This window comes from Macaca mulatta, chromosome 14 (genome assembly GCF_049350105.2).
Source record: "Macaca mulatta isolate MMU2019108-1 chromosome 14, T2T-MMU8v2.0, whole genome shotgun sequence".
NCBI classification, from domain to species: Eukaryota; Metazoa; Chordata; class Mammalia; order Primates; family Cercopithecidae; genus Macaca; species Macaca mulatta.
The window spans coordinates 913,890-934,284 of record NC_133419.1 but is presented as its reverse complement, the minus strand read 5'-3'; the positions used below and the strand labels follow the sequence as shown (position 1 = coordinate 934,284).

Below are 20,395 nucleotides of genomic sequence, written 5' to 3'. Positions count from 1 at the left end.
GTCCTCCCGCAGCCCCCAGCTGCCCAGGGGAGGTTTCGCCAAAAGGGCCCAGGCCTTCCCCACCCACGCTCAGGTTCCACGCATGCCCAGGGGAACCCCTGGGTCAGGGCCAGGGCCAGGGCCAGGAACCCCGCCAGCTGACATGTCCCTTCCTCCCAGCCATCTACTGCGGCTTCTACAACACGCACACGCAGGACAGCCACGGCGAGTACCAGTACACCCAGGAGGCCAACTGCACGTGGCACTACCAGCCCTGCCTCTGCCCAGGCCAACCACAGAGCGTCCCAGGCAGCAACATCGAAGGTGCCAGGTGGCGGGGAGGTGACGCAGATACACAGGGGGACCCATTCACTCATTCATGCACATTCATTCACACACATTCACTCATTCACACATTCATTCATGCTCATTAATTCACACGCATTCATTAATTCACACATTCATTCACACATTCATTCATGCAGATTAATGCACATTCACGCATATTCATTCACACACATTTGTTCATCCACTCACGCATTCACGCATTCATTCACGCACCTTTATTCATGCTCATTCATTCACGCATATTCATTCATGCACGCACATTTGTTCACTCACACATTCACGTACATTCACTCATGTACATTCATTCATGCACATTCATTCACGCACATTCACTCCACATTCATCCATTCACGCTCACTCATGCACACTCATTCAACATATTCATGCTCATTCACGCATTCACTCAACACATTCATTCATGCTCATTCACACATTCACTCATGTACATTCACGCAGATTCATGCACATTCATTCATGCACATTCGTTCATTCACTCATGCACATTCACTCATGCACATTCACACATTCATTGAACATTCACGCACATTCATTCACACATTCATCCATGCACATTCATTCATTCATGCTTGCTTATTCATTCAAGCACATTCGTTCATACACATTGATGCAGTCATTCACTTGCACATTCATTCTTTCACACACAATCATTCACTCGCTCAGCAGATGCGTCCTGAGCACCTCTGTCCTCCAGGCCAGTTCCAGGTCAGGGGACCTGGCCTTACACAAAACAAACAGTCCTGCACCCTGAGGCTTCCCTCCCAGCCGGGGAGAGGTGCCTAAGGAGGCAGAACCAGTGTCGGCCAAGGCGCCCACCATGGAGGGGAGAAAGGCAGGCCGGGGTGGGAGAGCTACCCCATGGCTTCCGTGCCACACAGGGTGGTTGGGGTCCTTGGTGGGAAGCAGATGTGAGGGTAAGGATGGGAAAGGTGAGGTGGGGAGCCAGGAAAGCATCCAGAGGAGCAGCCAGGAGCAGCCTTGTGCCCAGAACCCTTGAGAAAGCCAGGGCAGTGGGCAGAGCGAGCAAGTGAGGGGCGCAGGGCTACAGAGGGGTGTGGGGTACACAGAAGTGTGGGATGGGGTGAGGCCAGGATGCAGGGGTCTTTGTGAGCCCTGTAGCTGACCCAGGGCAGATGTCTGAACGCAGATGGTCCTGGGATTAACAGGTGCTGGCCCAAGCGGTGGAGGAGGGTGATGTCTGGAGCCATCCGGACACACGGGACAGATGCACTGGGGCTCAGGAGGGCAATGCAGGGTACCTGCATTGGGGAGCACAGAAGAGGGGGGCCAGTGTCTGAGGTCCAGGGGGAGGTGAGGACTGGAAGATGGCACTGAAGCCCCAGCCTCGGGTGATAAGCAGGGGATGAGAGACCAAGGCCCGAGGAAGGCATGGCAGGAAAGGAGTGGCTTAGAGCAAGGTGCGCGGGTGAAACTGTAATCCCTGCACACTGAGAGGCCGAGGCAGGCAAATCACCTGAGGTCAGGAATTCGAGACCAGCCTGGCCAACATGGCGAAGCCCCATCACTACTAAAAATACAAAAATTAGCCGTGCATCATGCACACGCCTGCAATCGCAGCTACTTGGGAGGCTGAGGTAGGAGAATCACTTGAATCCAGGAGGCAGAGGTTGCAGTGAGCTAAGATCGCGCCACTGCACTCCAGCCTGGGCGACAGAGCGAGACTCTGTCTCAAAAAAAAAAAAAAAAAAAAAAGGCAGAGAGGAAGGAGGCCGCCAGGACAGGAAACATGCAGGTGGGCCTGGCTGGCCACTGGTCACACAGCCTGGCCGTTCTCCACCCTAGGCTGCTACAACTGCTCCCAGGATGAGTACTTCGACCACGAGGAGGGGGTGTGCGTGCCCTGCAGTAAGTCCAGTCAGCTGCCCTGAGAACCCCTGCCCCTGCCTACATGGAGGCAGAAAGCATGTCTGCATCCCACAAACAAGGGAGAGAGCCCTCGGGGGCTGTGAACCCTTACGTGAGCTCTGGGACTCGACTGTCCGGGACCCTGGCCCCTTGGGTCTCCAGAGACTCAGGCAGCCTCCAGCCCATGGCAGCAGAGAGAAAAAAACAGCACTAAACCCCGTTGGGCCCTCCCATCCCTCTTCCACCAGCCCCCAGCTCCCCCTACCCTCACCAGGCCTGCCAGGGTGCCTGGGGTAGAGAGTGGGAATCATCCTGGGAAGGAGAAAGGGAGAGAGGGAAGGGTGGGCTCCCAGCCCCTCCGATCCCCTCCGATCCCCTCCACCTCATCCTTGGTGAGCATCTCTGACTCAGGCCCTCGGAGCTTCCGGAGGCCCCACGGGGTGGGGAGGCTTCGAGCGCCACAGGGAGCTGACGCCATCTTCTTGCAGTGCCAGCCACCACACCGCAGCCATCCACCACAGGTGATTGCACGCACACTACGTGCCAAGGTGACGCGGCCCTTTCCTGGGCTCCCCCTGGCTCCCTGGACAAATCTGTTGGGTGGGAAGCAGGGAGAGGGCAGGCAGGCAGTGCCTGTGCCCTTCCCAGGTCTAACCTGGCAATCAGAGCTGGGGGAGGAGCTCAGCCCACAGCCAGGCAGCAGCCTGGTCCCCGTGGCCCTGGCTGGACCCACGGATGAGCACACAGTGGGGCCTCAACTGGTGACCGCCGCCATGCAGAAGGCCCTGCCAGGAGACAGGCTGCACTCAGAGAGCCACGGGCCAGCCCTCAACTGAGTGCCCAGCACATCAGCCCCTGCAGGGCTGCCCGGCTTCGGCCAAGCAGGCAGCGGGGAGGGTGCTCCCCAAGGATGTGCCAGTGCCCTGCAGCCCTGATGGCATGTCCGTCCACCCAGGCTCACGGCCCACACAAGTCTGGCCCACAACGGGAACCTCCACCACCATCGGGCTTCTCAGCTCCACCGGACCCTCACCCAGCTCCAAACACACCCCTGCCAGCCCCACCCAGACACCCCTCCTTCCAGCCACGCTCACATCCTCCAAGCCCACGGCCTCCTCGGGAGGTAAGGAGCCTCCAGATGAGCCCATGGAGAGGGCAGCTGCAGGGGGTCCTAGGTACACCTCTGGGGTGGGTTCAGGGATGGCCCCGCTTCCTGGCTCAGATCTGCCACTAAGCAGATTCTCAGCATAGAATTTCCTATGCTTGGGAGCCAAACTGGGGATTTTTCAGAAAAACTTTTAAAGACAAGCTGGTCACGGCACAGGCATTCCTTGCTGCTGGCTGCTGTCACTAGAAACCGTGTGGGACCTACAGGGCCTCTGCCAGGCAGCTTGCCCCTGCCCTACACCGAGCAGGGCCCCATCTGCTGCCCAGGGACCCTGGAGGGGACAGGACAACCGTCCGCTCAGCCGAGTAAGGGTGGGTGCAGGAGCAGCTGCAGCCCCATGAGCGTGTGGTCACTGCTCCAGCTCTGGCCGCCACAGCCAGGAGTACGGCAGGAGGACCTAACAAAGGCAAGAGGAAGAGCCCCTCCAAGGAGGCTGAGTCCCGGACAGCAGGCCAGGGATCCCAGGAGCAGGGCAGGGGGCTGGGACATAAGCCTTTGAGATGCAGGCCCACAGGAAGGGGATGTTCCGGGCGGCTGTCCTCTGCAGAATCACCTAGACCAACCACGGCCGTCACCCCACAAGCCACATCAGGGCTGCCTCCCACAGCCACACTGAGATCGACAGCCACAAAACCCACAGTGACCCAGGCCACAACCAGGGCCACGGCATCGACTGCCAGCCCAGCCACAACGTCCACAGCTCAGTCCACAACACGGACCACGGTGACACCACCAACACCAGCCACACCAGGGACAAGCCCCACGCTGTGTAAGTCACGGCGCCACAGGATGCCAACCATCGCGAAGGCACCCGGGCCCACCTCCAACTCACATTTGGTGACTCAGCCGCAAAGGAGACCCTGTATTTCCCAAAGGGCAAGCGGGAAGGCAGCCCAACAGCGCACGCTGGAGCTAGATGCGAGGGAGGGCCGCCCTGCACCCACAGAGGCAGGCCTGGGGAGCAGAGGTGCAGGAGGGCAGGGGCCACCACCAGGGCCACAAGGCCTGGGGAGCAGAGGTGCAGGAGGGCAGGGGCCACCACCAGGGCCACAAGGAACCAGAGGGGGATAAAGTAGGGCCTGGGCTCCAGTCACAGAGTGGCAGCTGCGCTGAAGGAGTCAGCACTCAGCTCGGGGCAGGATGCGGAGCAGGTCCAGGTGAGATGGAGACACTGGGGCAGGCTACAGTCTGGGCCATGCCACAGGACCAGAGACAGAGACAGGCAAGAAAAAGGTCACACGGACAAAAGGCCAGCAGAGGTCAGGGTAGAGAAACAAACACAGTAACGATGACAACTTCACCAATTCCCACAGCAAAATCGACAGATCAGGAACTGCCAGGAACAACGGCCACCCAGACGACAGGCCCACGTCCAACCCCAGCGAGCACCACGGGCCCAACCACCCCACAGCCAGGACAACCCACGAGGCCCACAGCCACAGAGACAACTCAAACAGGAATGACTACTGAATACACAACACCCCAAACCCCACACATCACACATTCCCCACCAGTGGGGACTCTCGTTGCTTCCACAGGTCCTACGACTGCAATATCCTTCCAGACCACCACTATCTATCCAACACCATCACACCCTCAGACCACACTTCCCACTCACGTGCCGCCTTTCTCCACCTCCTCAGTGACTCCAAATACTCACACAGTCATCATCCCGACCCACGCACAGATGTCCACTTCTGCCTCTATCCACTCAACGCCAACAGGCACCATTCCTCCACAAACAACAGTCAAGTCCACAAGGTCCACCCACACAGCCCCACCAATGACGGCAACAACCAGTAGGACCAGCCAAGACAGCAGCTCATTCAGTACAGCCAAAACCTCTACATCCCTACACTCATACGCTTCCTCCACACACCATCCTCAAGTCACCCCAACTTCTACCACCAACATTACTCCCAAGTCCACCAGTACAGGCACAGGCACCCCTGTGACCCACACCAACTCGGCCACCAGCAGCAGGACACCCATACCCATCACAACACACTCCCCACCTATAGGGAGCACTTCTGTCTCTTCCACAGGTCCTATGACTGCAACATCCGTCAAGATCACCACTACCTATCCAACCCCATCACACCCTCAGACCACACTTCCCACTCATGTTCCAGCTTTCTCCACCTCCTTGGTGACTCCAAGTACTCACACAGTTATCACTCCTACCCACGCACAGATGTCCACTTCCTCCTCCATCCACTCAAAGCCAACGGGCACCATTACTTCACCAACAACCCTCATGGCCACAGGGTCCACGCGCACAGCCCCAACAATGACGGGGACCATCAGTGGAACCAGTCAAGCCCAGAACTCAATCAGCACAGCCAAAACCTCTACATCCCTACACTCACATGCTTCCTCCACACACCATCCTGAAATCACCCTAACTTCTACCACCACTATTACTCCCAACCCCACCAGTACAGGCACGAGCACCCCTGTGGCCCACACCACCTTGGTCACCAGCAGCAGGCCACCACCACCCTTCACCACACTCTCCCCACCTACAGGGAGTAGTCCCGTCTCTTCCACAGGTCCTATGACTGCCACATCCTTCCAGACCACCACTACCTATCCAACCCCACCACACCCTCAGACCACATTTCCCACTCACGTTCCACCTTTCTCCACCTCCTTGGTGACTCCAACTACTCACACTGTCATCATCCCTACACACTCACAGACGTCCACTTCCACCTCCATCCACTCAACACCAACATACATCATTCCTTCATCAACAACAGTCAAGGCTACAGGGTCCACACACACAGCCCCACCAATGACAGGGACCACCAGTGGGACCAGCCAAGTCCACAGCTCATTCAGCACAGTCAAAACCTCTACATCCCTACATTCACATGGTTCCTCCACACATCATCCAGAAATCACCCCAACTTCTACCATCGCAATTACTCCCAACCCCACTAGTACAGACACCGGAACCCCTGTGGCCCACACCACCTCGGCCACCAGCAGCAGGCCACCACCACCCTTCACCACACACTCCACACCTACAGGGAGCAGTCCCACCACTTCCAAAGGTCCTACGACTACGACATCTCTCAAGACGACCACTACCTATCCAACCCCATCACAACCTCATACCATATTTCCCACTCACATTCCACCTTTCTCCACCTCCTCGGTGACTCCAAGTACTTACACAGTCATCACCTCTATCCACCCACAGATGTCCACTTCTGCCTCCATCCACTCAACGCCAACAGGCACCATTCCTCCACCGACAACGCTCACAACCACAGGGTCCACGCACACAGCTCCACCAATGACAGTGACCACCAGTGGCACCAGCCAAGTCCACAGCTCATTCAGCACAGCCAAAACCTCTACATCCCTCCTCTCACATGCTTCCTCCACACACCACCCTGAAACCACACCAAATTCTACCACCATTATTCCCAAGTCCACTAGTGCAGGAACTAGCACCCCTGTGGCCCACACCACGTTGACCACCATCAGTGAGCCACACACACCCTTCACCACACATTCACCTTCAGGGAGCAGACCCAGCTCTTCCACAGGTCCTACGACTACAACATCCTTCAAGACCACCTCTACCTATCCAACCCCATCACACCCTCAGACCACACTTCCCACTCACGTTCCACCTTTCTCCACCTCCTTGGTGACTCCAACTACTCACACTGTCATCACCCCTACACACTCACAGACGTCCACTTCCACCTCCATCCACTCAACACCAACAGGCACCATTCCTTCATCAACAACGGTCAAGGCAACAGGGTCCACACACACAGCCCCACCAATGACAGTGACCACCAGTGTGACCAGCCAAGCCCACAGCTCATTTAGCACAGCCAAAACCTCTACATCCCTATACTCACACACTTCCTCCACACACCATCCTGAAATCACCCCAACTTCTACCACCACGATTACTCCCAATCCCACCAGTACAGGCACTGGAACCCCTGTGGCCCACACCACCTCGGCCACCAGCAACAGACCACCACCACCCTTCACCACACATTCCCCACCTACAGGGAGCACTCCCATCACTTCCACAGGTCCTATAACTGTAACATCCTTCAAGACTACCACTACCTATCCAACCCCATCACACCCTCAGACCACACTTCCCACTCACGTTCCACCTTTCTCCACCTCCTCAGTGACTCCAAGTACTCACACAGTCATCACCCCTACCCACACAGAGATGTCCACTTCTGCCTATATCCACTCAACACCAACAGGCACCATTCATCCACAGACAACAGTCAAGGCTACAGGGTCCACCCACACAGCCCCACCAATGACAGCAACAACCAGTAGGACCAGCCAAGACAGCAGCTCATTCAGTACAGCCAAAACCTCTACATCCCTCCACTCACACCCTTCCTCCACACATCATCCAGAAATCACCCCAACTTCTACCACCACAAATACTCCCAAGTCCACCAGTACAGGCACCAGCACCACTGTGACCTACGCCACTTCGGCCACCAGCAGCAGGACACCCACACCCATCACCACACACTCCCCACCTACAGGGAGCAGTACCCTCTCTTCCACAGGTCCTATGACTGCAACATCCTTCCAGACCACCACTATCTATCCAACACCATCACACCCTCAGACCACACTTCCCACTCACGTTCCACCTTTCTCCACTTCCTCGGTGACTCCAGGTACTCACACAGTCATCACGCCTACCCACACACAGATGTTCACTTCCTCCTCCATCCACTCAACGCCAACAGGCACCATTCCTCCACCAACAACGGTCAGTGACACAGGGTCCACGCACGCAACCCCACCAATGACGGGAACCACCATTCGGACGAGCCAAGCCCACAGCTCATTTAGCACAGCCAAAACCTCTACATCCCTTCACTCACATGTTTCCTCCACACACCATCCTGAAATCACCCTAACTTCTACCACCACCATTAATTACAATCCCACCAGTACAGAAACCGGCACCACTGTGATCCATAGCCCCTTGACCACCAGCAGCGGGCCACCCAAACCCTTCACCACACATTCCCCACCTACGGGGAGCATTCCCATCTCTTCCACAGGTCCTGTGACTACCACACTCAAGACCACCACTACCTATCCAACCACTTCACACCCTCAGACCACACTTCCCACTCACATTCCACCTTCGTCCACCTCACTGGTGAGCCCAAGCACTCACACAGTCATCACCCCTACCCATGCACAGGTGTCCACTACCACCTTCATCCACCCGTCACCAACAGGCACTATTCCTCCACTAACAACCTTCAGGACCACAGGATCCACGCACAAAACTCCGCCAAGGACAGTGACCATCAGTGGGACCAGCCAAGCCCACAGCTCTTTCAGCACAGCGAAAACCTCTACATCCTTGCACTCACACCCTTCCTCCACACACCAACCAGAAATCATCCCAACTTCTACCACCACCATTACTCCCAAACAAACCAGTACAGGAACCGGCACCCCTGTGGCCAACATCACCTGGGCCACCAGCAGCAGGCTACCCACAGGCTTCACCACACACTCCCCACCTACAGGGAGCAGTCACATCTCTTCCACAGGTCCTTTGACTGCAACATCCTTCCAAACCACCACTACCTATCCAACCCCATCACAACCTCACACCACACTTCCCACTCACATTCCACCTTTCTCCACCTCCTCAGTGACTCCAAGTACTCACACAGTCATCACCCCGACCCACGCACAGGTGTCCACTTCTGCCTACATCCACTCAACACCAACAGGCACCATTCCTCCACCTACAACGGTCAAGGCCACAGGCACAGTGTCCACTCACACAGCACCCCCAATGACAGCAACCACAAGCGGGACCAGCCAAACCCTGAGCTCATTCAGCACAGCCAAAACCTCTACATCCCGACACACACATGCTTCTTCGACACTCCATACTGAAGTCACTCCAACTTTTACCACCATCACCCCCAACCCCACCAGTAGAATAACCGGCACCCCTGTGGCCCACACCACCTCAGCCACCAGCAGCAAGCCACCTACACCCTTCACCACACACTCCCCAGCTACAGGGAGCAACCCCATCTCTTCCACAGGTCCCATGACTGCAACATCCTTCAAGACGACCACTACCTATCCAACGACATCACAACCTCAGACCACACTTTCCACTCATGTTCCACCTTTATCCACCTCCTTGGTGACTCCAACTACTCACACTGTCATCACCCCTACCCACACACAGATGTCGACTTCCTCCTCCATCCACTCAGTGCCAATAGGGACCATTAATCCACCAACAACGGTCAAGGTCACAGGGTCCACCCACACAGCCCCACCGACGACAGCAAACACCAGTGGGACCAGCCAAGCACACAGCTCATTCAGCACAGCCAAAACCTTTACATCCATACATTCACACACTTCCTCCACACACCATTCTCAAGTCACCCCAACTTCGACCACCATCACCCCCAATCCCACCAGTACAGGAACCGGCACCCCTGTGGCCCACACCACCTCAGCCACCAGCAGCAAGCCACCTACACCCTTCACCACACACTCCCCACCTACAGGGAGCATTCCTATCTCTTCCACAGGTCCTATCACTGCAACATCTTTCCAGACCACCACTACCTATCCAACACCATCACACCCTCAGACCACACTTCCCACTCACGTTCCACCTTTCTCCACCTCCTTGGTGACTCCAACTACTCACACAGTCATCACCCCTACCCACGCACAGGTGTTCACTTCCTCCTCCATCCCCTCAGGGCCAACAGGAACCATTCCTCCAGTGACAACAGTCAAGGCCACAGCATCCACGCACACAGCCCCACCAATGACAGCTACCACCAGTGGGACCAGCCAAGCCCCGAACTCATTCAGCACAGCCAAAACCTCTACATCTCTACATTCACAAACTTCTTCCACACACCATCCTGAAGTCACCCCAACTTCTACCACCATCACCCCCAAACCCACCAGTACAGGAACCGGCACCCCTGTGGCCCACACCACCTCGGCCACCAGCAGCAGGCTACCCACACCCTTCACCACACACTCCCCACCTACAGAGAGCACTCCCGTCTCTTCCACAAGTCCTATGACTGCAACATCCTTCAAGATCACCACTACCTATCCAACACCATCACACCCTCAGACCACACTTCCAACTCACGTTCCACCTTTCTCCACCTCCTTGGTGACTCCAACTACTCACACAGTCATCACCCCTACCGATGCACAGAGATCTACTTCTACCTCCATCCACTCAGTGCCAACAGTCACCATTACTCCACCAACAACGGTCAAGGCTACAGGGTCCACGCACACAGCCCCACCAATGACGGTGACCACCAGTAGGACCAGCCAAGCCCCGAGTTCATTCAGCACAACCAAAACCTCTACATCCCTACATTCACACACCTCCTCCACACACCATCCTGAAGTCACCCCAACTTCTACCACCATCACCCCCAAACCCACCAGTACAGGAACCGGCACCCCTGTGGCCCACACCACCTCGGCCACCAGCAGCAGGCTACCCACACCCTTCACCACACACTCCCCACCTACAGAGAGCACTCCCGTCTCTTCCACAAGTCCTATGACTGCAACATCCTTCAAGATCACCACTACCTATCCAACACCATCACACCCTCAGACCACACTTCCAACTCACGTTCCACTTTTCTCCACCTCCTTGGTGACTCCAACTACTCACACAGTCATCACCCCTACCGATGCACAGAGGTCTACTTCTACCTCCATCCACTCAGCGCCAACAGGCACCATTACTCCACCAACAACGGTCAAGGCTACAGGGTCCACGCACACAGCCCCACCAATGACGGTGACCACCAGTAGGACCAGCCAAGCCCCGAACTCATTCAGCACAGCCAAAACCTCCACATCCCTACATTCACAAACTTCTTCCACACACCATCCTGAAGTCACCCCAACTTCTACCACCATCACCCCCAAACCCACCAGTACAGGAACCGGCACCCCTGTGGCCCACACCACCTCGTCCACCAGCAGCAGGCTACCCACAACCTTCACCACACACTCCCCACCTACAGAGAGCACTCCCGTCTCTTCCACAGGTCCTATCACTGCAACATCCTTCCAGACCACCACTACCTATCCAACACCATCACACCCTCAGACCACACTTCCCACTCACATTCCACCTTTCTCCACCTCCTTGGTGACTCCAACTACTCACACTGTCATCACCCCTACACACGCGCAGATGTCCACTTCCTCCTCCATCCACTCAGTGCCAATAGGCACCATTCCTCCACCGACAACGGTCAAGGTCACAGGGTCCACCCACACAGCCCCACCAATCACAGCAAACACCAGTGGGACCAGCCAAGCCCTGAGCTCATTCAGCACAGCCAAAACCTCTACATCCCTACATTCACACACTTCCTCCACACACCATCCTCAAGTCACCCCAACTTCGACCACCATCACCCCCAATCCCACCAGTACAGGCACCGGCACCCCTGTGGCCCACACCACCTTGGCCACCAGCAGCAGGCTACCCACACCCTTCACCACACACTCCCCACCTACAGAAAGCAGTCCTGTCTCTTCCACAAGTCCTATCACTGCAACATCCTTCCAGACCACCACTACCTATCCAACACCATCACACCCTCAGACCACACTTCCCACTCACGTTCCACCTTTCTCCACCTCCTTGGTGACTCCAACTACTCACACAGTCATCACCCCTACCCACGCACAGGTGTTCACTTCCTCCTCCATCCCCTCAGGGCCAACAGGAACCATTCCTCCAGTGACAACAGTCAAGGCCACAGCATCCACGCACACAGCCCCACCAATGACAGCTACCACCAGTGGGACCAGCCAAGCCCCGAACTCATTCAGCACAGCCAAAACCTCCACATCCCTACATTCACAAACTTCTTCCACACACCATCCTGAAGTCACCCCAACTTCTACCACCATCACCCCCAAACCCACCAGTACAGGAACCGGTACCCCTGTGGCCCACACCACCTCGGCCACCAGCAGCAGGCTACCCACAACCTTCACCACACACTCCTCACCTACAGAGAGCAGTCCCGTCTCTTCCACAGGTCCTATCACTGCAACATCCTTCAAGATCACCACTACCTATCCAACCCCATCACACCCTCAGACCACACTTCCAACTCACGTTCCACCTTTCTCCACCTCCTTGGTGACTCCAACTACTCACACAGTCATCACCCCTACCGATGCACAGAGGTCTACTTCTACCTCCATCCACTCAACGCCAACAGGCACCATTCCTCCACCAACAACGGTCAAGGCCACAGGGTCCACCCACACAGCCCTACCAATGACGGTGACCACCAGTGGGACCAGCCAAGCCCCAAGTTCATTCAGCACAGCCAAAACTTCTACATCCCTATATTCACACACTTCTTCCACACACCATCCTGAAGTCACACCAACTTCTACCACCATCACCCCCAACTCCACCAGTACAGGAACCGGCACCCCCGTGGCCCACACCACCTCGGCCACCAGCAGCAGGCTACCCACAACCTTTACTACAGACTCCCCACCTACAGAGAGCACTCCCGTCTCTTACACAGGTCCTATGACTGCAACATCCTTCCAGACCACCACTACCTATCCAACACCATCACACTCTCAGACTACACTTCCTACTCACGTTCCACCTTTCTTCACCTCCTTGGTGACTCCAACTACTCACACAGTCATCACACCTACCCACGCCCAGATGTCCACTTCTACCTCCATCCACTCAACGCCAACAGGCACCATTCCTCCACCGACAACAGTCAAGGCCACAGGGTCCACCCACACATCCCCACAAATAACGGCAACCACCAGTGGGAACAGCCACACCCACAGCTCATTCAGCACAGCCAAAACCTCTACACCCCTACATTCACACACCTCCTCCACACACCATCCTGAAGACACTCCAACTTCTACTACCATCACCCCCAATCCCACCACTACAGGAATTGGCACTCCTGTGGCCCACACCACCTCAGCCACCAGCAGCAGGCTACCCACACCCTTCACCACACACTCCCCACCAACAGAAAGTAGTCCCATCTCTTCCACAAGTCCTATCACTGCAACATCCTTCCAGACCACCACTACCTATCCAACACCATCACACCCTCAGACCACACTTCTCACTCATGTTCCACCTTTCTCCACCTCCTTGGTGACTCCAACTACTCACACAGTCATCACCCCCACCCACGCACAGGTGTTCACTTCCTCCTCCATCCCCTCAGGGCCAACAGGAACCATTCCTCCAGTGACAACAGTCAAGGCCACAGCATCCACACACACAGCCCCACCAATGACAGCTACCACCAGTGGGACCAGCCAAGCCCCGAGTTCATTCAGCACAGCCAAAACCTCTACATCCCTACATTCACACACTTCTTCCACACACCATCCTGAAGTCACACCAACTTCTACCACCATCACCCCCAACACCACTAGTACAGGAACCAGCACCCCTGTGGCCCACACCACCTCGTCCACCAGCAGCAGGCTACCCACAACCTTCACCACACACTCCCCACCTACAGAGAGCACTCCCATCTCTTCCACAGGTCCTATCACTGCAACATCCTTCCAGACCACCACTACCTATCCAACACCATCACACCCTCAGACCACACTTTTCACTCACATTCCACCTTTCTCCACCTCCTTGGTGACTCCAACTACTCACACTGTCATCACCCCTACACACGCGCAGATGTCCACTTCCTCCTCCATCCACTCAGTGCCAATAGGCACCATTCCTCCACCGACAACGGTCAAGGTCACAGGGTCCACCCACACAGCCCCACCAATCACAGCAAACACCAGTGGGACCAGCCAAGCCCTGAGCTCATTCAGCACAGCCAAAACCTCTACACCCCTACATTCACACACTTCCTCCACACACCATCCTGAAGTCACCCTAACTTCTACCATCATCGTCCCCAATCCCACCAGTACAGGAACTGGCACCCCTGTGGCCCACACCACCTCAGTCACCAGCAGCGAGCCACCTACACCCTTCACCCCACACTCCCCAGCTACAGGGAGCGCTCCCGTCTCTTCCACAGGTACAATGACTGCAACATCGTTCAAGACCACAATTACCTATCCAACCCCATCACACCCTCAGACCACACTTCCCACTCACGTTCCACCTTTCTCCACCTCCTTGGTGACTCCAACTACTCACATAGTCATCACCCCTACCAACACACAGATGTCCACTTCTACCTCCATCCACTCAACGCCAACAGGCACCATTCCTCCACCGACAACGGTCAAGGCTACAGGGTCCACTCAGACAGCCCCACCAATGACAGCGACCACCAGTGGGACCAGCCAAGCGCACAGCTCATTCAGCACAGCGAAAACCTCTACACCCCTACAGTCACACACTTCCTCCACACACCATCCTGAAGTTACCCCAACTTCTACCACCATCACCCCCAAACCCACCAGTACAGGAACCGGCACCCCTGTGGTCCACACCACCTCGGCCACCAGCAGCAGGCTACCCACAACCTTCACCACACACTCCCCACCTACAGAGAGTAGTCCCGTCTCTTCCACAGGTCCTATGACTGCAACATCCTTCCAGACCACCACTACCTATCCAACCCCATCACACCCTCAGACCACACTTCCCACTCACGGTCCATCTTTCTCCACCTCCTTGGTGACTCCAACTACTCACACTGTCATCACCCCTACACACGCGCAGATGTCCACTTCCTCCTCCATCCACTCAGTGCCAATAGGCACCATTCCTCCACCGACAACGGTCAAGGTCACAGGGTCCACCCACACAGCCACACCAATCACAGCAAACACCAGTGGGACCAGCCAAGCCCTGAGCTCATTCAGCACAGCCAAAACCTCTACACCCCTACATTCACACACTTCCTCCACACACCATCCTGAAGTCACCCTAACTTCTACCATCATCGTCCCCAATCCCACCAGTACAGGAACTGGCACCCCTGTGGCCCACACCACCTCAGTCACCAGCAGCGAGCCACCTACACCCTTCACCACACACTCCCCAGCTACAGGGAGCACTCCCGTCTCTTCCACAGGTACAATGACTGCAACATCGTTCAAGACCACAATTACCTATCCAACCCCATCACACCCTCAGACCACACTTCCCACTCACGTTCCACCTTTCTCCACCTCCTTGGTGACTCCAACTACTCACATAGTCATCACCCCTACCCACACACAGATGTCCACTTCTACCTCCATCCACTCAACGCCAACAGGCACCATTCCTCCACCGACAACGGTCAAGGCTACAGGGTCCACTCAGACAGCCCCACCAATGACAGCGACCACCAGTGGGACCAGCCAAGCGCACAGCTCATTCAGCACAGCCAAAACCTCTACACCCCTACAGTCACACACTTCCTCCACACACCATCCTGAAGTTACCCCAACTTCTACCACCATCACCCCCAAACCCACCAGTACAGGAACCGGCACCCCTGTGGTCCACACCACCTCGGCCACCAGCAGCAGGCTACCCACAACCTTCACCACACACTCCCCACCTACAGAGAGTAGTCCCGTCTCTTCCACAGGTCCTATGACTGCAACATCCTTCCAGACCACCACTACCTATCCAACCCCATCACACGCTCAGACCACATTTCCCACTCACGGTCCATCTTTCTCCACCTCCTTGGTGACTCCAACTACTCACACTGTCATCACCCCTACCCACGCGCAGATGTCCACTTCCTCCTCCATCCACTCAGTGCCAATAGGCACCATTCCTCCACCGACAACGGTCAAGGTCACAGGGTCCACCCACACAGCCCCACCAATCACAGCAAACACCAGTGGGACCAGCCAAGCCCTGAGCTCATTCAGCACAGCCAAAACCTCTACACCCCTACATTCACACACTTCCTCCACACACCATCCTGAAGTCACCCCAACTTCTACCACCACGATTACTCCCAATCCCACCAGTACAGGCACCGGCACCCCTGTGGCCCACATCACCTCGGCCACCAGCAGCAGGCTACCCACAATCTTCACCACACACTCCCCAGCTACAGGGAGCAGTCCCGTCTCTTCCACAGGTCCTATGACTGCAACATCCTTCCAGACCACCACTACCTATCCAACCCCATCACACCCTCAGACCACACTTCCCACTCACGGTCCATCTTTCTCCACCTCCTTGGTGACTCCAACTACTCACACTGTCATCACCCCTACACACGCGCAGATGTCCACTTCCTCCTCCATCCACTCAGTGCCAATAGGCACCATTCCTCCACCGACAACGGTCAAGGTCACAGGGTCCACCCACACAGCCCCACCAATCACAGCAAACACCAGTGGGACCAGCCAAGCCCTGAGCTCATTCAGCACAGCCAAAACCTCTACACCCCTACATTCACACACTTCCTCCACACACCATCCTGAAGTCACCCTAACTTCTACCATCATCGTCCCCAATCCCACCAGTACAGGAACTGGCACCCCTGTGGCCCACACCACCTCAGTCACCAGCAGCGAGCCACCTACACCCTTCACCACACACTCCCCAGCTACAGGGAGCACTCCCGTCTCTTCCACAGGTACAATGACTGCAACATCGTTCAAGACCACAATTACCTATCCAACCCCATCACACCCTCAGACCACACTTCCCACTCACGTTCCACCTTTCTCCACCTCCTTGGTGACTCCAACTACTCACATAGTCATCACCCCTACCCACACACAGATGTCCACTTCTACCTCCATCCACTCAACGCCAACAGGCACCATTCCTCCACCGACAACGGTCAAGGCTACAGGGTCCACTCAGACAGCCCCACCAATGACAGCGACCACCAGTGGGACCAGCCAAGCGCACAGCTCATTCAGCACAGCCAAAACCTCTACACCCCTACAGTCACACACTTCCTCCACACACCATCCTGAAGTTACCCCAACTTCTACCACCATCACCCCCAAACCCACCAGTACAGGAACCGGCACCCCTGTGGTCCACACCACCTCGGCCACCAGCAGCAGGCTACCCACAACCTTCACCACACACTCCCCACCTACAGAGAGTAGTCCCGTCTCTTCCACAGGTCCTATGACTGCAACATCCTTCCAGACCACCACTACCTATCCAACACCATCACACGCTCAGACCACATTTCCCACTCACGGTCCATCTTTCTCCACCTCCTTGGTGACTCCAACTACTCACACTGTCATCACCCCTACCCACGCGCAGATGTCCACTTCCTCCTCCATCCACTCAGTGCCAATAGGCACCATTCCTCCACCGACAACGGTCAAGGTCACAGGGTCCACCCACACAGCCCCACCAATCACAGCAAACACCAGTGGGACCAGCCAAGCCCTGAGCTCATTCAGCACAGCCAAAACCTCTACACCCCTACATTCACACACTTCCTCCACACACCATCCTGAAGTCACCCCAACTTCTACCACCACGATTACTCCCAATCCCACCAGTACAGGCACCGGCACCCCTGTGGCCCACACCACCTCGGCCACCAGCAGCAGGCTACCCACAATCTTCACCACACACTTCCCAGCTACAGGGAGCAGTCCCGTCTCTTCCACAGGTCCTATGACTGCAACATCCTTCAAGATCACCACTACCTATCCAACACCATCACACCCTCAGACCACACTTTCCACTTACGTTCCACCTTTCTCCACCTCCTTGGTGACTCCAACTACTCACACAGTCATCACCCTTACCCACGCACAGATGTCCACTTCTACCTCCATCCACTCAACGCCAACAGGCACCATTTCTCCACCTACAACAGTCAGTGCCACAGGGTCCACCCACACAGCCCCACCAATAACGGCAACTACCAGTGGGACCAGCCAAGCCCTGAGCTCATTCAGCACAGCCAAAACCTCTACATCCCTACATTCACACACTTCCTCCACACACCATCCTCAAGTCACCCCAACTTCTACCACCATCACCCCCAACCCCACCAGTACAGGAACCAGCACCCCTGTGGCCCACACCACCTTGGCCACCAGCAGCAGGCTACCCACAACCTTCACCACACACTCCCCACCTACAGAGAGTAGTCCCGTCTCTTCCACAGGTCCTATCACTGCAACATCCTTCAAGACCACCACTACCTATCCAACCCCATCACACCCTCGGACCACACTTCCCACTCACGTTCCACCTTTCTCCACCTCCTTGGTGACTCCAACTACTCACACAGTCATCACACCTACCCAAACACAGATGTCCACTTCTGCCTCCATCCATTCAATGCCAACAGGCACCATTTCTCCACCTACAACAGTCAATGCCACAGGGTCCACCCACACAGCCCCACCAATGACGGCAACCACCAGTGGGACCAGCCAAGCCCTGAGCTCATTCAGCACAGCCAAAACCTCTACATCCCTACATTCACACTCTTCCTCCACACACCATCCTGAAGTCACCCCAACTTCTACCACCATCACCCCCAACCCCACCACTACAGGAACCGGCACCCCTGTGGTCCACACCACCTTGGCCACCAGCAGCAGGCTACCCACACCCTTCACCACACACTCCCCACCTACAGGGAGCAGTCCCGTCTCTTCCACAGGTCCTACGACTGCAACATCCTTCAAGATCACCACTACCTATCCAACCCCATCACACCCTCAGACCACACTTCCCACTCACGTTCCACCTTTCTCCACCTCCTTGGTGACTCCAACTACTCACATAGTCATCACCCCTATCCTCCCAGAGATGTCCACTTTCTCCTCCATCCCTACAATGCCAACAGGCACCATTTCTCCACCAACAACGGTCAAGGCCACAGGGTCCACCCACACAGCCCCATCAATGACAGTGACTACCAGTGGGACCAGCCAAGCCCACAGCTCATTCAGCACAACCACAGCCTCTTCTTCCTTCATATCCTCCTCCTCGTGGCGGCCTCCGAACTCTAGCTCAAGGCCACCGTCACCACCTTCTGCCACCACACAACTCCCCCACTTCAGTTCTGCAACCACTCCTGTTTCTACAACTAATCAGCTGTCCTCCTCATTTTCTCCCACTCCTTCTGCCCAGTCTTCTGTTTCTTCTCATGTACCTTCCTCCCACTCCTCTCCCCAGACTGCATCTTCAGCTGGTACATCTTCCTCTGTCGTGTCCACCTCCGTGCACTCCACAACCCTGAGCTCGAGCTCACACTCCTCGTTCTTCACTCATCCCACAACTGCGTCAGGGTCTGCATCTCCTCTTTTTCCTTCTTCTCCAGCTGCCTCTACCACCATTAGGGCCTCTCTCCCCCACACTATCTCCTCTCCTTTCACCTCCTCTGCTCTACTCCCCATATCCACTCTTACTGTGTCTCCCACCCCATCCAGTCACCAAGCCTCCAGCTCCGCTGCATTTCCGTCCACGCCCAGGACCACGGCCAGCACCCACACCACCCCTGCCTTCTCCTCTCAGTCCACCACCTCGCGGTCCACTTCTCTCACCACCCGAGTTCCCACGTCAGGCTTTGTGTCACTCACCTCGGGGGTGACGGGTATCCCTAGCTCTCCACTCACCAACCTTACCACCAGGCACCCTGGTCCCACCTCACTGCCTACCACGCAGTTCCTGACCAGCTCCCTCACTGCGCATGGAAGCGCCCCTGCTTCTGCCCCGGTATCTTCTCTCGGGACACCTACACCCACCTCACCTGGTAAGTGGCATCTCTGTGGCCCTCCTGCTGGCCTCACCTCTGTGCTCGTGACTCACAGGCAGCCACTGCCTCAGTTTACCCCTCATGGTCCTATGATCCCAGGACCACATGCCTGTTCCCCACCTTCCCTACACGCCTAATGGGTTTTTCCCCTCTCCTCTCTTGGGCACCCTCTATGCCAACGCTTTCTTGGCCAAGCAAGTGTCCGGCCTCCCCGTTGGCCTTTCCCCAGCTAACCTTGACC

At 56.2% G+C, this 20,395-nt stretch overlaps 1 protein-coding gene across 5 annotated transcripts in view; it reads left to right on the top strand.

Annotated features, from left to right (window-relative positions):
* The window catches only part of MUC6 (mucin 6, oligomeric mucus/gel-forming), a 36,009-nt gene that overhangs the window by 13,401 nt on the left and 2,213 nt on the right, over positions 1–20,395 (top strand). For 4 of the 5 annotated variants that reach the window (XM_077961520.1, XM_077961517.1, XM_077961516.1 and 1 more), the window contains exons 26-31: positions 160–303; positions 2,149–2,211; positions 2,700–2,732; positions 3,167–3,334; positions 3,927–4,148; positions 4,693–20,151. In XM_077961520.1, coding sequence (XP_077817646.1) covers positions 160–303; positions 2,149–2,211; positions 2,700–2,732; positions 3,167–3,334; positions 3,927–4,148; positions 4,693–20,151 — 16,089 coding nt within the window. The remainder of the gene's footprint in view (positions 1–159; positions 304–2,148; positions 2,212–2,699; positions 2,733–3,166; positions 3,335–3,926; positions 4,149–4,692; positions 20,152–20,395) is intronic. The other variant, XM_077961518.1, reaches the window with a different exon arrangement.